The sequence below is a fragment of the Ahaetulla prasina genome, chromosome 7 (genome assembly GCF_028640845.1).
Source record: "Ahaetulla prasina isolate Xishuangbanna chromosome 7, ASM2864084v1, whole genome shotgun sequence".
NCBI classification, from domain to species: Eukaryota; Metazoa; Chordata; class Lepidosauria; order Squamata; family Colubridae; genus Ahaetulla; species Ahaetulla prasina.
In genome coordinates this window covers 16406182-16423286 of record NC_080545.1, presented here as the reverse complement: position 1 = coordinate 16423286, position 17105 = coordinate 16406182, and the positions used below count along the sequence as shown (strand labels likewise).

General features: G+C 45.2%; 1 protein-coding gene across 1 annotated transcript in view; it reads left to right on the top strand.

Moving 5' to 3' along the window:
- SAMM50 (SAMM50 sorting and assembly machinery component) overlaps window positions 1-15710 on the top strand; it is a 34266-nt gene extending 18556 nt beyond the window's left edge. Inside the window, exons 10-15 of the mRNA XM_058191162.1 lie at window positions 1148-1234; window positions 4670-4740; window positions 7703-7770; window positions 9053-9199; window positions 9370-9511; window positions 15526-15710. Of these exons, the coding sequence (XP_058047145.1) occupies window positions 1148-1234; window positions 4670-4740; window positions 7703-7770; window positions 9053-9199; window positions 9370-9511; window positions 15526-15571 (561 nt within the window). The 3' untranslated portion in view covers window positions 15572-15710. The remainder of the gene's footprint in view (window positions 1-1147; window positions 1235-4669; window positions 4741-7702; window positions 7771-9052; window positions 9200-9369; window positions 9512-15525) is intronic.
- The last annotated feature ends 1395 nt before the right edge of the window (window positions 15711-17105 follow it).

Genomic DNA, 17105 nt, shown 5'->3' with positions numbered 1-17105 from the left:
TTTGTCAGGCTGTAAACCGCCCCGAGTCCTTTGGGAGAAGGGCGGTATAGAAATTGAAATAATAAATAATAAATAAATAAATAAATAAATAAATAAAAGCCTTCAGATAACTTGAAGAATTGTCACATTGAGGAACACAGGACAGGATCACCACCCATAAGTTAGAACTTCAACAAAGGATGTTCAGGCTAGACATCCGGAGGAGCTTCCTGACTGTATGATGGTCAGCTGTTGGAATAGGCTCCATGTGATGATGTGAGTTCTCCTTCACTGGTAGTCTTCAAAGAGGGGCTGGGTGATGGAAATGCTACTGTTGTGGCCCGCCAGCCGCCAGCAGATTCAGACAGTGAGGAGATTGGGGAGGAACGTGGGCCAGTCCTGGAGTCTGGGGAAGGCTCTGCTGAGGGCTCTGCATCGGAGGCAGAGAGGGGGCCAGGGCCGTATGCCGGTTATCAGTTGCTTTGGACTCAAACATCAGTGAGGCAGATGAACAGCTGGAGCCCGTTCCCAGTGTGCACATGCACAGAGTTGCCAGAGGAAGGGAACAGCTAAAGAACAAGGGTTGACTTGGGAGTAAGGCCACAGATGTATGATGAATGGCCCATCCCAGAGGGAATAAAGACTAGCGAAAGGGGAGTGGAGTTTGCAGGAGTCAATTAGTTCGCTTAATTGGTTCGTGACTCTCAGAGATTTCTTGCCAAGTTTTGAAGATATCTGCCTGGCAGCTCTCCAAGCCAGATAAGGTCTGTGACTAAATTCTCCCTTGAAAGACTTTGCTGGATGTGACTGAGAGGAATTTACAGTAACCTAACAAAAAGGGAATTTACAGTAACCTAACAAAAAGGAGTCTGCTTCATGCTCTTGGGAAGCCTAGGTCAGAACAGCTACACTGAAGGGGGATTGGACTAGGTGTCCTCTAAAGTACCTTCAGCTTTATGATTCTATCATACTGTGCATACTTTCTGCACTGGCTTCCACATCAATCATGTAGCTTGGCACTGTGCACAGTCAAGCAGTTTTTGCAATAACATCCTTTTCATTTATAGCAGTGCTAAATTTATTAGTTTAAAATCAGAGTATTAGGCACCCAGTTTATTGTCTCTGAATTCCCCCTCCTCAAAAAAATCCCCCCCCTTTTTTTCCCCAGGAGCTTGCTGGATATACTGGCGGCGATGTGAGCTTTCTGAAGGAGGATTTTGAACTTCAGTTAAACAAGCGCCTCTTATGGGATTCGGTAAGTCCTCGTTTCGGCTTTTCACTCATTGTTCCTGGCAGGAAATGACTTTTCCTTCATCATTCGTTTGGAATGTCATTGTCAGACTTGCCACCACTTTAAACCTCTAAATAGAAGCGATCCTTGGCTCCATTTGTTGGGAAAGGTATATTTTTATTAGAAGGCAACTGTATCGCAGTAATGCATATAGCCCGAACTGAGAATCACTCGCCAAAATCCCTTAAACCTTTTCCTCTTTTAGTTACCTTCCATTGTCTGCCCCCTGTCAGATTCAAGTAGGATGTTTTTGTAACGGTCAAACACAGGATGGTATGCAGTTGGTATGCCGGCTGATCTTGAAGTAGCGTCTTGAAGAAATACAGCACTTACTTTCATTTCCCCCTTTACTTTCCCCCCCTCCCCTTAGTTCATGGCACTGAATTTATTTATTTATTTATTTATTTTATTTGTCACAACAATATTGTAGGCATCATACAAAAAGATTATATAGTATATAAACATATATATGAGTAAATATTAGGAGGTATAAGCATATATATATATATATATATATAGGAAGAAGAAAAGAAAAAACAATAGGGAAAGATCTTATGTAAGAAAGACTTGGGGGGAAAATTATATGGTTATAGAAGTTATAAGGGAGATATTCTCTGAACTGGATTGGATTTTTATGCTTTAGCTGGTTTTAAATATTTTAGGATTAATTTGTTCTACTGATCTATATATTTTATTACTGTTTATTGTTAATTTTTTAGGAATGGGGTGAGGTCAATAGTAGAAAGTTTTGGTTAAAGCTTTTGGGATTATGGAAAGAGACCACAGAGTCAGGTAAAGTATTCCAAGCACTGATGATTCTGTTACAGAAGTCATATTTTCTGCAAACTAGATTAAAGCGGTTGACATTAAGTTTAAATCTATTGGTTGCTCTTGTATTATTGCAATTAAAGCTGAAGTAGTCTTTAACAGGAAGGACATTACAATAGATGATTCTATGAGTTAAACTTAGGTCTTGTCAACGGCGACGGAGTTCCAAGTTTTCTAGGCCTAAGATTTCAAGTCTGGTGGGATAAGGTATTTTGTTGTTTTCAGAGGAATGGAGAACTCTTCTTGTAAAATATTTCTGGACACGTTCAATTGTATTTATGTCAGAGATGTGGTGAGGGTTCCAAACAGGCGAGCTGTATTCTAGAATTGGTCTAGCAAATGTTTTGTATGCTCTGGTTAGTAGTGTGGTGTTTTTGGAAAAGAAGCTACACAAGATTAGGTTTACAACTCTTAGAGCTTTTTTTGCTATGTAGTTGCAGTGGGCTTTGGCACTTAGATCATTTGACATGAAAACTCTAAGGTCTTTAACGGGATGGGGGTCATCTGTAAGGTAATGTCCATCAAGTATGTACTTGATACTTGATACTTGATACTTACTATTCAGTGTCAGAATAGCCTGACACTGAATAGTAAGAAAGCACAAGCAAGCATTGAGGTGGCAGCTGACAGTCATAACACAGCATATTCAGAATGTTTTATTTTAAAAAACTATTGAATTGTATAGCACTGAATGAACACGTCAATGTAAAATCAGTTCCTTGCTTACACCAGCATTTCTCAACCTTGGCAGCTTTAAGATGGGTGGACTTCAATTCCCAGGATTCACCAGCTAGCAAGTGAGTTGATTCTAGGAGTTGAAGTCCATTCATCTTAAAGCTGCTAAAGTTAAAAGACGTGAGCTTATGCTGACAAGCTTTTTCGAAGGGGGGAAACCATAGAGATGTTATTACTTTCGGGAAGTTAGGAGTCAAATGTGAGGTAGGAGAGATCTCAGTCATTTGTTCTTGGACAGCAGCTGCTCCCTGTCACTGAACAAACTCTTCTGAAACCTAAATCAGTTTCAGAAGTATTTGGTAATATTGTGGTGGAAGTTTGGAGATAACTACCGTATTTTTCAGAATATAAGACACACTTTTTTTTTCCTCCTAAAAGAGGCTGAAAATTTGGGTGCGTCTTATACTCTGAATGTAACCCTGCCCACCAGCTGGGCCCCAGCCTTCGGCTTCCGCACATCCTCTTCCTGGCTGCAGAGATTGCCATCGACAATGGCTTGTGTTTTTGGGCTCCGCATGTCACGTTTTCAGCCTCCAAACGCTCCGTTTGAGAGCCCTTCAAGGCTGCGGGGATTGCCAAAGCACATTGCTGCCGATCGTTGCCCGAAAACGCAATGTGTTTGGAGGCTGAAAAAGCGACGCATGGTGCACAAAATGGCTACCTGGAACAGCTGCTGATCTCTCTTACCCCAGGGTTGAAATGCTCCCAGTTCGGACCGGATCAGCCAATCTGGTAACGATGGCAGTGGGTGGTTCGGAGAACCAGTAGCAAAAATCGCTGGCTCCCCCGCCCATGCCCACCCAATTGCCCGGTCACCCACCTGCCTGCTTGCCGCTTCTTTTAAAAAATGTTTTAATGCTGACTGTCAGAGCCTTTTTTTTTAACTTTTAAAAGCATTTTTTTACAACCTATTCGGCCGAATAGGTTGTTAAAAATGCTTTTAAAAGTAAGAAAAACGATTGCGCGCCACAGCTGATCACTCCCCCCGGGCGTTGTTCTGTTTACCCCATGCCTCCTTTTGGCGTGCACTGCGTGTGCACCTAGCATTTGGTGTGTGCTGCGCACGCAGTGCAGATGTGCAGCAGGTAAACCGGTAGTAAAACAGTTCAGATTTCACCACTGTCTTACCCCTTCCACGTTTCGTTTACTTTAATCACTGGAGCTCCCTCTGACGATCAGCTGTGCTGTTTTTCAGCCCCAACACAAGCGAAGCAATCTTCCGTGCTTTGCCTGCTTTTCTAATTGCTGCTCCCTCCAATGATCAGCTGTGCTTTAGAAGCTGTTTAGAACCCTAACCCCAACCAGCCCCAACCTCAAAACCAGTGAGCGAACTAATGTGCTGAAGCTGACCAGGCTAAGGTCGCTAGCCAGATGAATACCTGGTAGGCAGATTTCCCCCCCCCTATTTTCCTCCCCAAAAACTATGATGCGTCTTATACTCTGAAAAATATGGTAAAATGTTTGCATGGGATAAAGCTTAGTTATTTTCATGAGGTTAAGAAACTATTTGAAACCAATTCAAAGTGGTTGTGAACAGGATAGTCAAGGAAATGATGGATGCTTCTGTTTTGGCTGACTTTTGAAAGTGGCCTTCGGGGACCTCCAGCTTTTTATCCTTCCTCCATCTCCCTAGGAGGATCTGACTTTTGAAGAGTACAGGTGCAGCTGTTTCATCTTTGGAATGCACTGAAAACACTTTTCTGCAGTAAAAACGTTTGTTAAGAAAAGCATGTGCGTGCGCACGCACAAAAAAGTCTGTTTGATCAAATGTTTTATTTTTACAATTCTACATTGTAATAAGCTGCTTCCGTTTAAGATATTTATTTTTTTCTGAAGGTTCTCTCAGCTTCTTTTTGGGGTGGAATGTTGGTTCCCATCAGAGACAAACCATCAAGTATTGCAGACAGGTATGTAAGTCTGATTGGCGTGCTTTGGGTTGGATTTATTCTCCCTTCATTACAGGCAGCACATTTTGTAGAATTCCCTTTACATATCTCATACTGTTCTGTTTCCCTCCCCCCAATACTCCCAGCAAAGAGTCAGTCAGAGGCCTCCTTTTCTCCTTTTATTTACATAGATAGATGTCCTGGCCACGTCTACCCACGGGCCTGCCAAGTTTCTGGAGATAACGAGGAAATTATAGATAAGGCCAGAATTACTCACGAATATATTCTTCCCTCCATTGATACAGTTTGCCCGCGCAAATTCATTGCTTTGTCCAAGACAAAAAACCAGGAAGTCCCGCCTCCTATTTATAGTCTCTGCAGATGTCACTGCATGACAATTATTACTTGACTTTATCCCAACGCTGCTTCTGCTGCGCGCGCCGGTCACGTCTGCGCAGTCTTGCATCACTCCAAAACTGTTCTTGGGGCGTTGCCAAATCAGAAGAAGGCTCGAGAGAATCAGGCCTTGCCGGCCCCTCCTCCTCCCTTTGAGTGGGTGCCAGGGAGGGAGAGGGCTCAAGAGAAGCAGGGCTTGCCAGGTCTTCTCCCTCACTTTCTGAATCATCCGAGTCCAGGAGTCCGGGTCCAGGAACCTGGGTCACAACACATACGCCCTTCCAGTTGAAGTCCACAGAACCCATTCCTCCATTTGGTGTAATGTAGGAGTTTGCCATTGGGCAGCGTTACCTAAACCAGTGTTTTTCGGCCTCAGCAAATTTCAGATGTGTGGGCTTCAACTCCCAGAATTCAATTCAAAAGTCGCTGAGACTGAAACCATGGATGATGCCCAGTCATAAAATGAGGTCTGGTCACTTACCACTGTCATGATTTATGATGGAAATTCCAGGCTGCATTATGATTGTATGTTGAGAACTACTTACAATGGATTAAAATAGTTTATCATGTGCATATAATGGTTTGGCAGTGGATTAGTAGTCTTAATGAGGAATTTTTTCTATTGTACAGAAGAATATGAAGTTTCTGTTGCATTTTTTCCAGTTTAAAAACAGTTTGTCTAAATAAAATAAGTAGATGGACTTGTTCCAGGAATCCAGTTAATCAGAAATAATCGGATTATAAAACTTGTTGCCATTTATAAAATAATACTGAGATGTAAGAAATATGAAATACATTTGCTTTCTTTTAACAGAGGAATGTTTCACTGAATTAACTCTGAGATTCTGAATAATGTCCTGTGCAGGCCCTAGATAATTTAATATGTGGTAATTGACTGATCCAACTTTCTTAGCACTGATAGCATTATTGCATTATTATGGTTCATCGCCCAGTCAGCCAGATTTTCAGACTCAGTTTGACATTTTTGTCTACCTATGGAGTTCTTCCCAAGAATCTGGAATAAGATGGATGTTTGTGGTGTTAAAGATATGGTTGCAGGATGCAAGCTTGTTCTAAGTAAAGCTGCCTTTTGCAATTGACCAATGATGATTTGCCAATGCCAGTAGTATTCTTGATGAAGGTATCTTTTCTTTTATGTACACTGAGAACATATGTACTAAGACAAATTCCTTGTGTGTCCAATCACACCTGGCCAATAAAAAATTCTATTCTATTCTATTCTATTCTATTCTATTCTATTCTATTCTATTCTATTCTATTCTATTCTATTCTATTCTAGTGGTGTTCCAGTTGTTTTTGGATTGCATACAAGGCGCCTATTATCCTGTTTCCCTGAAAATAACCCTCCCCCTGAAAATAAGCCCTCCCCGAAAATACTTAAACGCAGAGCTGAAAATCAGATAAGATGGCAAGCGGAGCCCCATCTTGCTCCATGTGCCCCAAAATAATAGGACCTCCCCGAAAATAAGGCCAAGCGCTTATTTCGGGATTCAAAAAATATATAAGACAGGGTCTTATTTTCGGGAAAACACAGTACTACTGGTACTACTGTTGCTTGCTTTCGCCATAGTCAGATATACTCAATTCCTGCAACACTTAACAGAATAGTTGTTCTGTTTGTGAGGGTGGGAGTTGGTTCTTTCTCTTGTATTCTGCTGTCTCCAGGTACTGCCACATCCACTATCCAGAGTTTTTTGTCTTTCTTATTATCAGTTATCAGTTGTTTTGTCTGGGATGTAATGCAGCAGGTGCCCATCTGTTTGAATTCTAAAGTCCCAGAGCACTTTTTCATTTTCTATTACTTGCTCTATTTTATGGTCTCATCAGTTCTTGCTGTTTCTTGCTTGAAATGGTATTTCTTGCAGATCTTCTAATGCACTATTGTTGCTATTTTGTCATGCTGTTGCTTGTAGACATTACTATTTTTATTAGCAGTAGTATTAATATACAAATTCAATTTCAGTTGTTCATCAGAAAGATTCCCTCTGTTTAAGGTAGGGCCCTGGGTTTATTGCAGTAAGGTAAAGGTTCCCCTCACACATATGTGCTAGTCGTTCCTGACTCTAGGGGGCGGTGCTCATCTCCATTTCGAAGCTGAAGAGCCAGCGTTGTCCGAAGGCGTCTCTGTGGTCATGTGGCTGGCATGACTAAACGCCAAAGGAGCACAGAATACTGTTACTTTCCCACCAAAGATGGTCCCTATTTTTCTACTTGCATTTTTACATGCTTTCGAACTGCTAGGTTGGCAGAAGCTGGGAAAAGTAACAGGAGCTCACTCCGTTACACAGCGCTAGGGATTTGAACCGCCGAACTGCCGACCTTTCTGATCGATAAGCTCAGCGTCTTAGCCACTAAGCCACCACGTCCCTGCTTTATTGCAGTACTTTGCTGCAAATATACAGTGGGGAAAAATATTTCAGAATCACAGAGACTGGTATCTAAGACTACATAAAACATATTACACTGTAAAATGTTCCAAGTTACAATTATTTGCTTAGTAGTTTTTAATATAGATAGATACTTCCCTTTCTTGAATTTTTCTTTTTTTTTTCCCCTCCACTTTTAGATTTTATCTTGGTGGACCCACAAGTGTACGTGGATTCAGTATGTACAGTATTGGACCTCAAAGCGAAGGTATACATGTCTTTAAACGGTTACTTTGCATTTGTGTTAAAGATCAAGCAATTTTGTTGAAAGGTTGCTTAACAATTGAGCAGTTTTACTTATAAACTATAAACCTCCGTCCTGGCTTGTTGGCAATAGGAATGAAAACCACGCTCTGGAGTCCACCAGGATACGGATATAGAAAAACAGGTTCTAATTCAAAGAAGATGGAGCCACTGTTCTTTCAGAGGCTGAGTAATTTCGGAAAAGTGCCATCTTTGGCCCTGAACAAAGTTGTGCTCCCTAAGAGCACAATCACAATTGTGGTTCCTCCTGAGTTTGGCTTACAGAGCAAGTGGACATAGTGACTAAAGTGGCTTTTGCACAACTTTGGTTTGTGTGTCAGTTGCAAAATTACTTGGACTGGAATGCACTGAACACAGTCACTTGCATCCTAGTTATGTCTATATCAGAATATTGTAATTTACTTTAGATGGGAGATTTAACTTATATCTAAATATATTAAATCTTATTTCATTCTTTGACAAAGTGATTAAATTAGCAGACCAGCGAAATGCTGTGGACATAGTATACTTAGATTAAAGCAAGGCATTTGACAAAGTAGACTACAACCTACTTCTTGGTAAGCTAGAAAAACATGGGATAGATAGCATCACCACCAAATGGATTTGTAACTGGCTGACAAACAGTACTAAATACAGCTTCTGTTGCTGGGGTTGTTTTTTTTTACAGCTTCCTATCTAGAAATTTTACATGGGACGCGGTGGCTCAGTGGCTAAGACGCTGAGCTTCTCGATCAAAAGGTCGGCAGTTCAGCGGTTCGAATCCCCAGTGCCACGTAACGGGGTGAGCTCCCGTTACTTGTCCCAGCTTCTGCCAACCTAGCAGTTCGAAAGCACGTAAAAAATGCAAGTAGGAAAATGGGGACCACCTTTGCTGGGAAGGCAACAGCGTTCTATACGCCTTTGGCATTTAGTCATGCCGGCCACATGACCACGGAGACGTCTTCGGACAGCGCTGGCTCTTTGGCTTTGAAACGGAGATGAGCACCGCCCCCTAGAGTCAGGAACGACTAGCACATATGTGGGAGGGGAACCTTTCCCTTTTACCTTATCTAGCAATTTAGTGTATTCTGCTAAGATTTATCATACTGCCTGAAACAGTTCCCTGCATTTCGTGTGAGACAAATACCTGCAGAGTAACTGTGAATTTTTCTTTCAGACGAAGAAGACTCTTTGCTTTGAAAAATGTCTCTTGGATTTGTAATTTGTTATATGTTCTGCGGTTTTAGGTGATTACCTTGGAGGAGAAGCTTATTGGGCTGGGGGTTTGCATCTCTACACACCTCTTCCTTTTCGGCCAGGTCAAGGCGGTTTTGGAGATCTCTTTCGGATGCACTTTTTCCTCAACGCTGGCAATCTCTGCAACCTTAATTATGGTAAGGGCTGGACTACTGCAATGCGCTGTCCCTGGGGCGGGCCTTGAAGAACGTTCGGAAGCTTCTGTGGTGCAAAATGCAGCAATGCGTGGAGCTACATGGGCCCTGCAAGCTGCATCGGTTGTGCCAGTGTCTGCTGCTCGTCTTCCCACCTTCCTTTTACTTCTCAGGTGAAGGACCAAAGGCTCACCTTCAAAAACTCGCCGAGTGCATCCGGTGGTCTTACGGGGCGGGCATCGTCCTGAGGCTTGGCAACATTGCACGATTAGAACTCAACTACTGTGTCCCGATGGGAGTACAAAGCGGAGATAGGTACGTTGGCTTCTTTATGTTCAATATCTACAGTTCAGAACATCACACCAAAGCAGGGGTGAAATGTAAGATTTGTTACTACCAGTTCTGTGGACGTGGCTTGGTGGGGGGCGGGGGGGTTTGGTAATGTGACTGGGTGGGCGTGGCCAACTTTTTTTTAAAAAAAAACTTTGAAATGCATGTTGTCTACAACCTCTTCGGCCTATCCTCTTTGATTGTTGCTTAAAGGAAATAGTCATTGAACCTTTGTCATGGTCAGATCACTCTCTTCTTCGTCTGGACTTTCTGACCGCCATTCACCACCGCAGGGAGACGGAGCCGACACGTTGGTTCCGTCCCAGGCGCCTGATGGACCCGGAGGGGTTCCGGACGGAGCTTGGGCCATTTCCTGAGGGTCTGGCACACGGCTCGGCTGAGGAACTTGTTGCGGCCTGGGAACGGGCGGGCGGGGCCTTAGACCGGTCGTGCCTGCGACCTCTGACCCAGCGCAGGTCCCAACCAGCTCCTTGGTTCTCCGAGGAGCTGAGGGGATGAAGCGCGGAGAAGACGCCTAGAGAGTTCCTGGAGGTCTGGCCGTTCAGAAGCTGATCGGACACTAGTGAAGTCCTATACTAGGGCTTACCTAGTGGCAATGAGGGAAGCGAGGCGTACCTACGCCTCCTCCCTCATTGCATCGGCAGATAACCGCCCAGCCGCCCTGTTTCGGGTGACCCGCTCCCTCCCACACCCAGGGGAGCGGGGTGGCCCCGTGGAGGGGCGGGCTGAGGAGTTTAACGGTTATCTATACGATAAAATCGTTCAGCTTCGGGATGGTTTGGACCAAGATTGCGGTGATACGGGTGAGACGGCTGAGGGTGGTCTTGGTGACATTGTATGGGATGAGTTTGACCCTGTCGCTCCCGAGGACATGGACAGGTTGTTGGGGAGGCTGAATGCCACCACATGTTTACTGGACCCGTGCCCCTCCTGGTTGGTGCTGGCCACGCAGGAGGTGACACGAGGCTGGCTCCAGGCGATTACGAGCGCTTCTTTGGTGGAGGGTGTCTTTCCGGCCGCCTTGAAAGAGGCGGTGGTGAGGCCCTCCTCAAGAAGCCTTCCTGGACCCGGCTGTTTTAGGTAATTATCGTCCGGTCTCCAACCCGCTCGCGAAGGTTGTAGAGAGTATGGTGGCATATCAGTTTCCTTGCACCTGGATGAAACTGTCTATCTAGACCCGTTCCAGTCCGGTTTCCGACCCGGTTACAGCACGGAGACGGCTTTGGTCGCGTTGGTGGATGATCTCTGGAGGGCCAGGGATAGGGGTTGTTCCTCTGCCCTGGTCCTATTAGACCTCTCAGCGGCTTTCGATACCATCGACCATGGTATCCTGCTGCGCCGGTTGGGGGGTTTGGGAGTGGGAGGCACCGTTTATCGGTGGTTCTCCTCCTATCTCTCCGACCGTCGCAGTCGGTGTTGACAGGGGGCAGAGGTCGGCCCGAGGCGCCTCACTTGTGGGGTGCCGCAGGGTCGATTCTCTCGCCTTCTGTTCAACATCTACATGAAGCCGCTGGGTGAGATCATCAGTGGTTTCGTGTGAAGTACCAGCTGTATGCGGATGACACCCAGCTGTACTTTTCTACACGGACCACCCCAACGGTTATCAAGTGCTGTCCCGGTGTCTGGAGGCCGACGGGTCTGGATGGGGAGAAACAGGCTCAAGCTCAATCCTCCAAGACAGAGTGGCTGTGGATGCCGGCATCCCGGTACAGTCAGCTAAATCGCGGCTGACCATCGGTGGCGAGTCACTGGCCCCGATGGAGAGGGTGCGCAACTTAGCGCCTCCTGGATGAGCGGCTGTCTCTAGAAGATCATTTGATGGCCGTCTCCAGGAGAGCGTTCTACCAGGTTCGCCTGGTGCGCCAGTTGCGCCTTTCTGGACCGGGAGGCCTATGCACGGTCACTCACGCCTCGTGACGTCTCGCCTGGATTACTGCAACGCTCTCTACATGGGGCTCCCTTGAAGGGCATCCGAGGCTACAGTTAGTCCAGAATGCGGCTGCGCTGGTGATAGATGGAGCCCTCGTGGCTCCCGTGATAACACCCATCCTGCGCAGGCTGCACTGGCTACCTGTGGCCTTCCGGGTGCGCTTCAAGGTTTTGGTGACCACCTTTAAAGCGCTCCATGGCATAGGGCCGGGTTATCTACGGGACCGCCTACTGCGACCAGATACCTCTCACCGACCCGTGCGCTCTCACAGGGAGGGACTCCTCAGGGTGCCGTCAGCTAGGCAGTGTCGTCTGGCGACGCCCAGGGGAAGGGCCTTCTCTGTGGGGGCTCCCGCCCTCTGGAACGAGCTCCCCCCAGGACTCCGTCAACTTCCGGACCTTCGAACCTTCCGTCGCGAGCTCAAGACACATTTATTCATCTGTGCAGGACTGGCTTAGATTTTAAATTTTATAGGGGTTTTAAATTGATTTTAATATTTATATTTCTATTTTTAATGATAGGGCACTGGAATAAGTTTTTTAAAGATTATTTTAATTTTGTACACTGATGTTTTATATGCCTGTGAACCGCCCTGAGTCCTTTGGGAGATAGGGCGGTATATAAATTTAAATAATAAATAAATAAATAAATAAATAAATATAAGGGGGTGAGAGACAGGTACCTTGGTCCATATACCAAACGAATGACCCATTGGGGTCCCCATAGCAAAACAACTTTATGTGCGGCCAGAACCTGGAAATAACATTTTGCACAGCACAGGACTTAAATAAAATAGTTCGGTTGAGATCTGCATACGTGGGAGTGATTGGGGTAGATCAGTGTCAGCGAACCTATGGCACGCGTACCAAAAGTGGCACACAAAACCATCCCGTGAAGAATGCGCGCCCTCGCTGGCTCCTCTTCCGTGTTCCTGTGATCACATGCGTGCCAGTCAGCTGGCTATCGTGCGTGCGGGAGCAGCGGAACCCGGAAGAGTGGCGTTCCAGCACACATGTGCAGGCCCGCACCCGACCTTCTGGGTTGCCATTGCACGCATGCGCGATGGCCAGCTGTTCGTCAGGATACTGATTCCATGCCGGTATCCGGGTGTTTGAGTACTGGCTCCTTGAGTACTGGCTCCTGCATGCGTGATGGACAACCACTCTTCTGGGTATCAGCGCTCCCGCGTGCGCACAGGCCAGCGAGGCCATGCATACTTGCGGGATGGTTTCGCGTGCCACTTCCAGCACACAGGCTGGCACGCGGAAATGTTAAAGGTTCGTCATCACAGGGGTAGATTGTAAGGGTGACACTGAAATATAATTTTATGTCATTTTATTCTATTTTATATATTTATGTATTAAATTATATTGTACCTTATCCTATAATTATTATATTTTACCCTACTTTTATTTTAAATTGTTTGTATAGGATTTTATTGGAGATATGTGTTTGCACCTTGTGCTTTGATAAGGCCTACAGGCTAATCAATAAAGCGAACTGAACTGAACACATTTGTCTCCTGTCTATAGGAAGCATCCACAGCCTTTAGATTTTTAGATTTAAAACATTTATTTTTATTAGTGCTAGATGTTGGAAAGGTGAACATTAATAGCCCTAGGAAATAGACATTGAATCACAAAATAAACCTAATACACTCAATGGTATTAAAAATCGACTTCAAGATTAAGCCCTTTAGCAAATATAATTTTGTTATTTTTCCTGGAGTTTTGAGCTGTTTTAGGGAAAAAAAACTTTTTGTTATTATTGGAAATTACAAATTTGCTGATCTAATTAGATCCGCCTTGATCCAACCTGAAGACCATTTCAACTCTATTTGGTGTGTGCAAGCAAACCAAATTGTTTGTGTTTGTGCAAGCAAACCAAATAGAGGTTTGCTTGAAGGGCATCCGAGGCTACAGTTAGTCCAGAATGCGGCTGCGGGTGATAGATGGAGCCCTCGTGGCTCCCGTGATAACACCCATCCTGCGCAGGCTGCACTGGCTACCTGTGGCCTTCCGGTGCGCTTCAAGGTTTTGGTGACCACCTTTAAAGCGCCCATGGCATAGGGCCGGGTTATCTACGGGACCGCCTACTGCGACCAGATACCTCTCACCGACCCGTGCGCTCTCACAGGAGGGACTCCTCAGGGTGCCGTCAGCTAGGCAGTGTCGTCTGGCGCCCAGGAAGGGCCTTCTCTGTGGGGCTCCCGCCTCTGGAACGAGCTCCCCAGGACTCCGCCAACTTCCGGACCTTGAACCTTCCGTCATGAGCTCAAGACACATTTATTCATCTGTGCAGGACTGGCTTAGATTTTAAATTTTATAGGGGTTTTAAATTGATTTTAATATTTATATTTCTATTTTTAATGATAGGGCACTGGAATAAGTTTTTTAAAGATTATTTTAATTTTGTACACTGATGTTTTATATGCCTGTGAACCGCCCTGAGTCCTTTGGGAGATAGGGCGGTATATAAATTTAAATAATAAATAAATAAATAAATAAATAAATATAAGGGGGTGAGAGACAGGTACCTTGGTCCATATACCAAACGAATGACCCATTGGGGTCCCCATAGCAAAACAACTTTATGTGCGGCCAGAACCTGGAAATAACATTTTGCACAGCACAGGACTTAAATAAAATAGTTCGGTTGAGATCTGCATACGTGGGAGTGATTGGGGTAGATCAGTGTCAGCGAACCTATGGCACGCGTACCAAAAGTGGCACACAAAACCATCCCGTGAAGAATGCGCGCCCTCGCTGGCTCCTCTTCCGTGTTCCTGTGATCACATGCGTGCCAGTCAGCTGGCTATCGTGCGTGCGGGAGCAGCGGAACCCGGAAGAGTGGCGTTCCAGCACACATGTGCAGGCCCGCACCCGACCTTCCGGGTTGCCATTGCACGCATGCGCGATGGCCAGCTGTTCGTCAGGATACTGATTCCATGCCGGTATCCGGGTGTTTGAGTACTGGCTCGTGCATGCGTGATGGACAACCACTCTTCTAGGTATCAGCGCTCCCGCGTGCGCGCAGGCCAGCGAGGCCATGCATACTGGCGGGATGGTTTCGCGTGCCACTTCCAGCACACAGGCTGGCACGCGGGAATGTTAAAGGTTCGTCATCACGGGGGTAGATTGTAAGGGTGACACTGAAATATAATTTTATGTCATTTTATTCTATTTTATATATTTATGTATTAAATTATATTGTACCTTATCCTATAATTATTATATTTTACCCTACTTTTATTTTAAATTGTTTGTATAGGATTTTATTGGAGATATGTGTTTGCACCTTGTGCTTTGATATGGCCTACAGGCTAATCAATAAAGCGAACTGAACTGAACATATTTGTCTCCTGTCTATAGGAAGCATCCACAGCCTTTAGATTTTTAGATTTAAAACATTTATTTTTATTAGTGCTAGATGTTGGAAAGGTGAACATTAATAGCCCTAGGAAATAGACATTGAATCACAAAATAAACCTAATACACTCAATGGTATTAAAAATCGACTTCAAGATTAAGCCCTTTAGCAAATATAATTTTGTTATTTTTCCTGGAGTTTTGAGCTGTCTTAGGAAAAAAAAACATTTTTTGTTATTATTGGAAATTACAAATTTGCTGATCTAATTAGATCCGCCTTGATCCAACCTGAAGACCATTTCAACTCTATTTGGTGTGTGCAAGCAAACCAAATTGTTTGTGTTTGTGCAAGCAAACCAAATAGAGGTTTGCTTGAAGATGCTGGTGTGAATTAGATGAGAAATTGTGCTTGGCCTTGCCAGTATGACTTGTGATCCCTGGTCTGAACTCTCAAGCTTACCGATCGAAGTTTGCAAAAAGGATTATGTTTATTTAGAAGGGATTAGTTTGTTTCACGGGGCTGTCCCTTGCATCAGTACAAAAGGTTTTATCTTCCGATATTTTTTTAAAAAAAATTATTTTGTTTTGTTTAAAATTACAAGCGTGAAACAAAGTGTTTTGAATTTATCGGGGAAAAGAGGATATCATACCTAATCCCTTTTTTCCTTTTGCCTTTCCAGAATATGTGACGGAGTTCAGTTTGGAGCAGGAATAAGATTCCTGTAATATCGGTGGCCTTTTGCAGTGTTGGTCGAAAAGGAGCGGCTGAATTCAAGTGTCAACAGGGTGACATCCCAAAAACATATTTTATTGAAGTATAATTATGTATGAAGGATTAACTTCAATTAAAAACCCAGAAAAAACATTCTGTGTAGTGTTTTATTTTTGATTCGGTCAAAGATAATGTGGCAGTTCGAATCCCTAGTACAGGTATCCTGCGTGAGCAGGGGGTTGGACTAGATGACCTCCAAGGCCCCTTCCAACTCTGTTACTGTTATGTTTGGGTATTGACGAGGCAGGAGACCAGGTTAGTGACAACAGCTCTTTAATATAGTGTGACCCAGCAAAACTCTGGAGAAAAACCTCTCCTTATATACACTTCAGCCAGAGGCTGCATCCAATCAGAAGCGAGATACTTCCCGCCTAAAACTCCCGCCAAAACTTACAGTAATACATTACACTCCTTCCCTCCCAGAAGGCACTTTGCCAATATTTGCATATTACTTCTCTACGTAGTCCCGCAGGTACGTGGGGCGTCTCCTGACTCTCCCGGACCTGCGCAGTTCACTTTCTGGAGTTGAGTCGCGCTTGCGGAGGGCTTTTCGTTCCTCTGAGCCCCTCCTCCTGGCCATCCGGCCCTGGATTATTCGCCGGCTCGGACCTGCTGTCCACTAGAGGGACCTGAGGGTGTCGCTGGACCTCGCCTGACTCAGATAAGTCTCTGTTTGGTTCTACGCTTTCTGTTTGTTCTCGGCTCCAGTCAGCTGTGGGGTTAATTAAATCATAGTCAGGGCTGGTCTCGCCTAATTCTGCCTTATCGCTCAATCTGTTTCTTAATTGATCTATGTGGCGCCTCCAAACTCTGCCATCGTCTATTTCCACTAGATAAGATTTGGGGCCCGTTTGTCTATGACTATCCCCTCTTCCAGCTTGGGCCGTCGCTGTAATTATGTGCCCACACTGAGTCTCCTATGTTTAATTCCCGGATTCTATCTGGTTTTGTTTTGAACCCGTCCTGCACGTAGTTGGTGTAGCCGGTCTAGCGGGCACCGTAGCTTCCGCCCATTAATAGCTCGGCTGGGCTGCGGCGGTGGCCACAGGGGTCCTGTGTTGGACGGTTAGGAATGCGTCGATCTGTGCCTGCCAATCGCCGGGCCGCTTCGTGATAGCGCTTCTTCGCACTCCAAACAAAGCGTTCAGCAAGGCCGTTCGACGCAGGGTGGAACGGCGCTGAGAGGGCATGTCGGATGCCCTCTTCAGCCAGGTACCCTTCAAATAATGCTGCGGTGAACTGTGGGCGTTATCGGACACGAGGGTGTCCGGTAGCCCGTCGTGGCGAAAAGGTGTTTTAGTGCTGCAATGACAGCTCCAGCGGTTGTGGATTTCATTAAGATGATCTCCAGCCATTTGGAGAATGCATCCACCACAATTAGAAATGTTTGGCCGTGGAAGGGCCGGCAAAATCAATGTGTATGCGGGACCAAGGGCCTTGGGGTTTCTCCCACTCCAACACTGGGGCCGTGGGTGGTAGTGGTCTGGA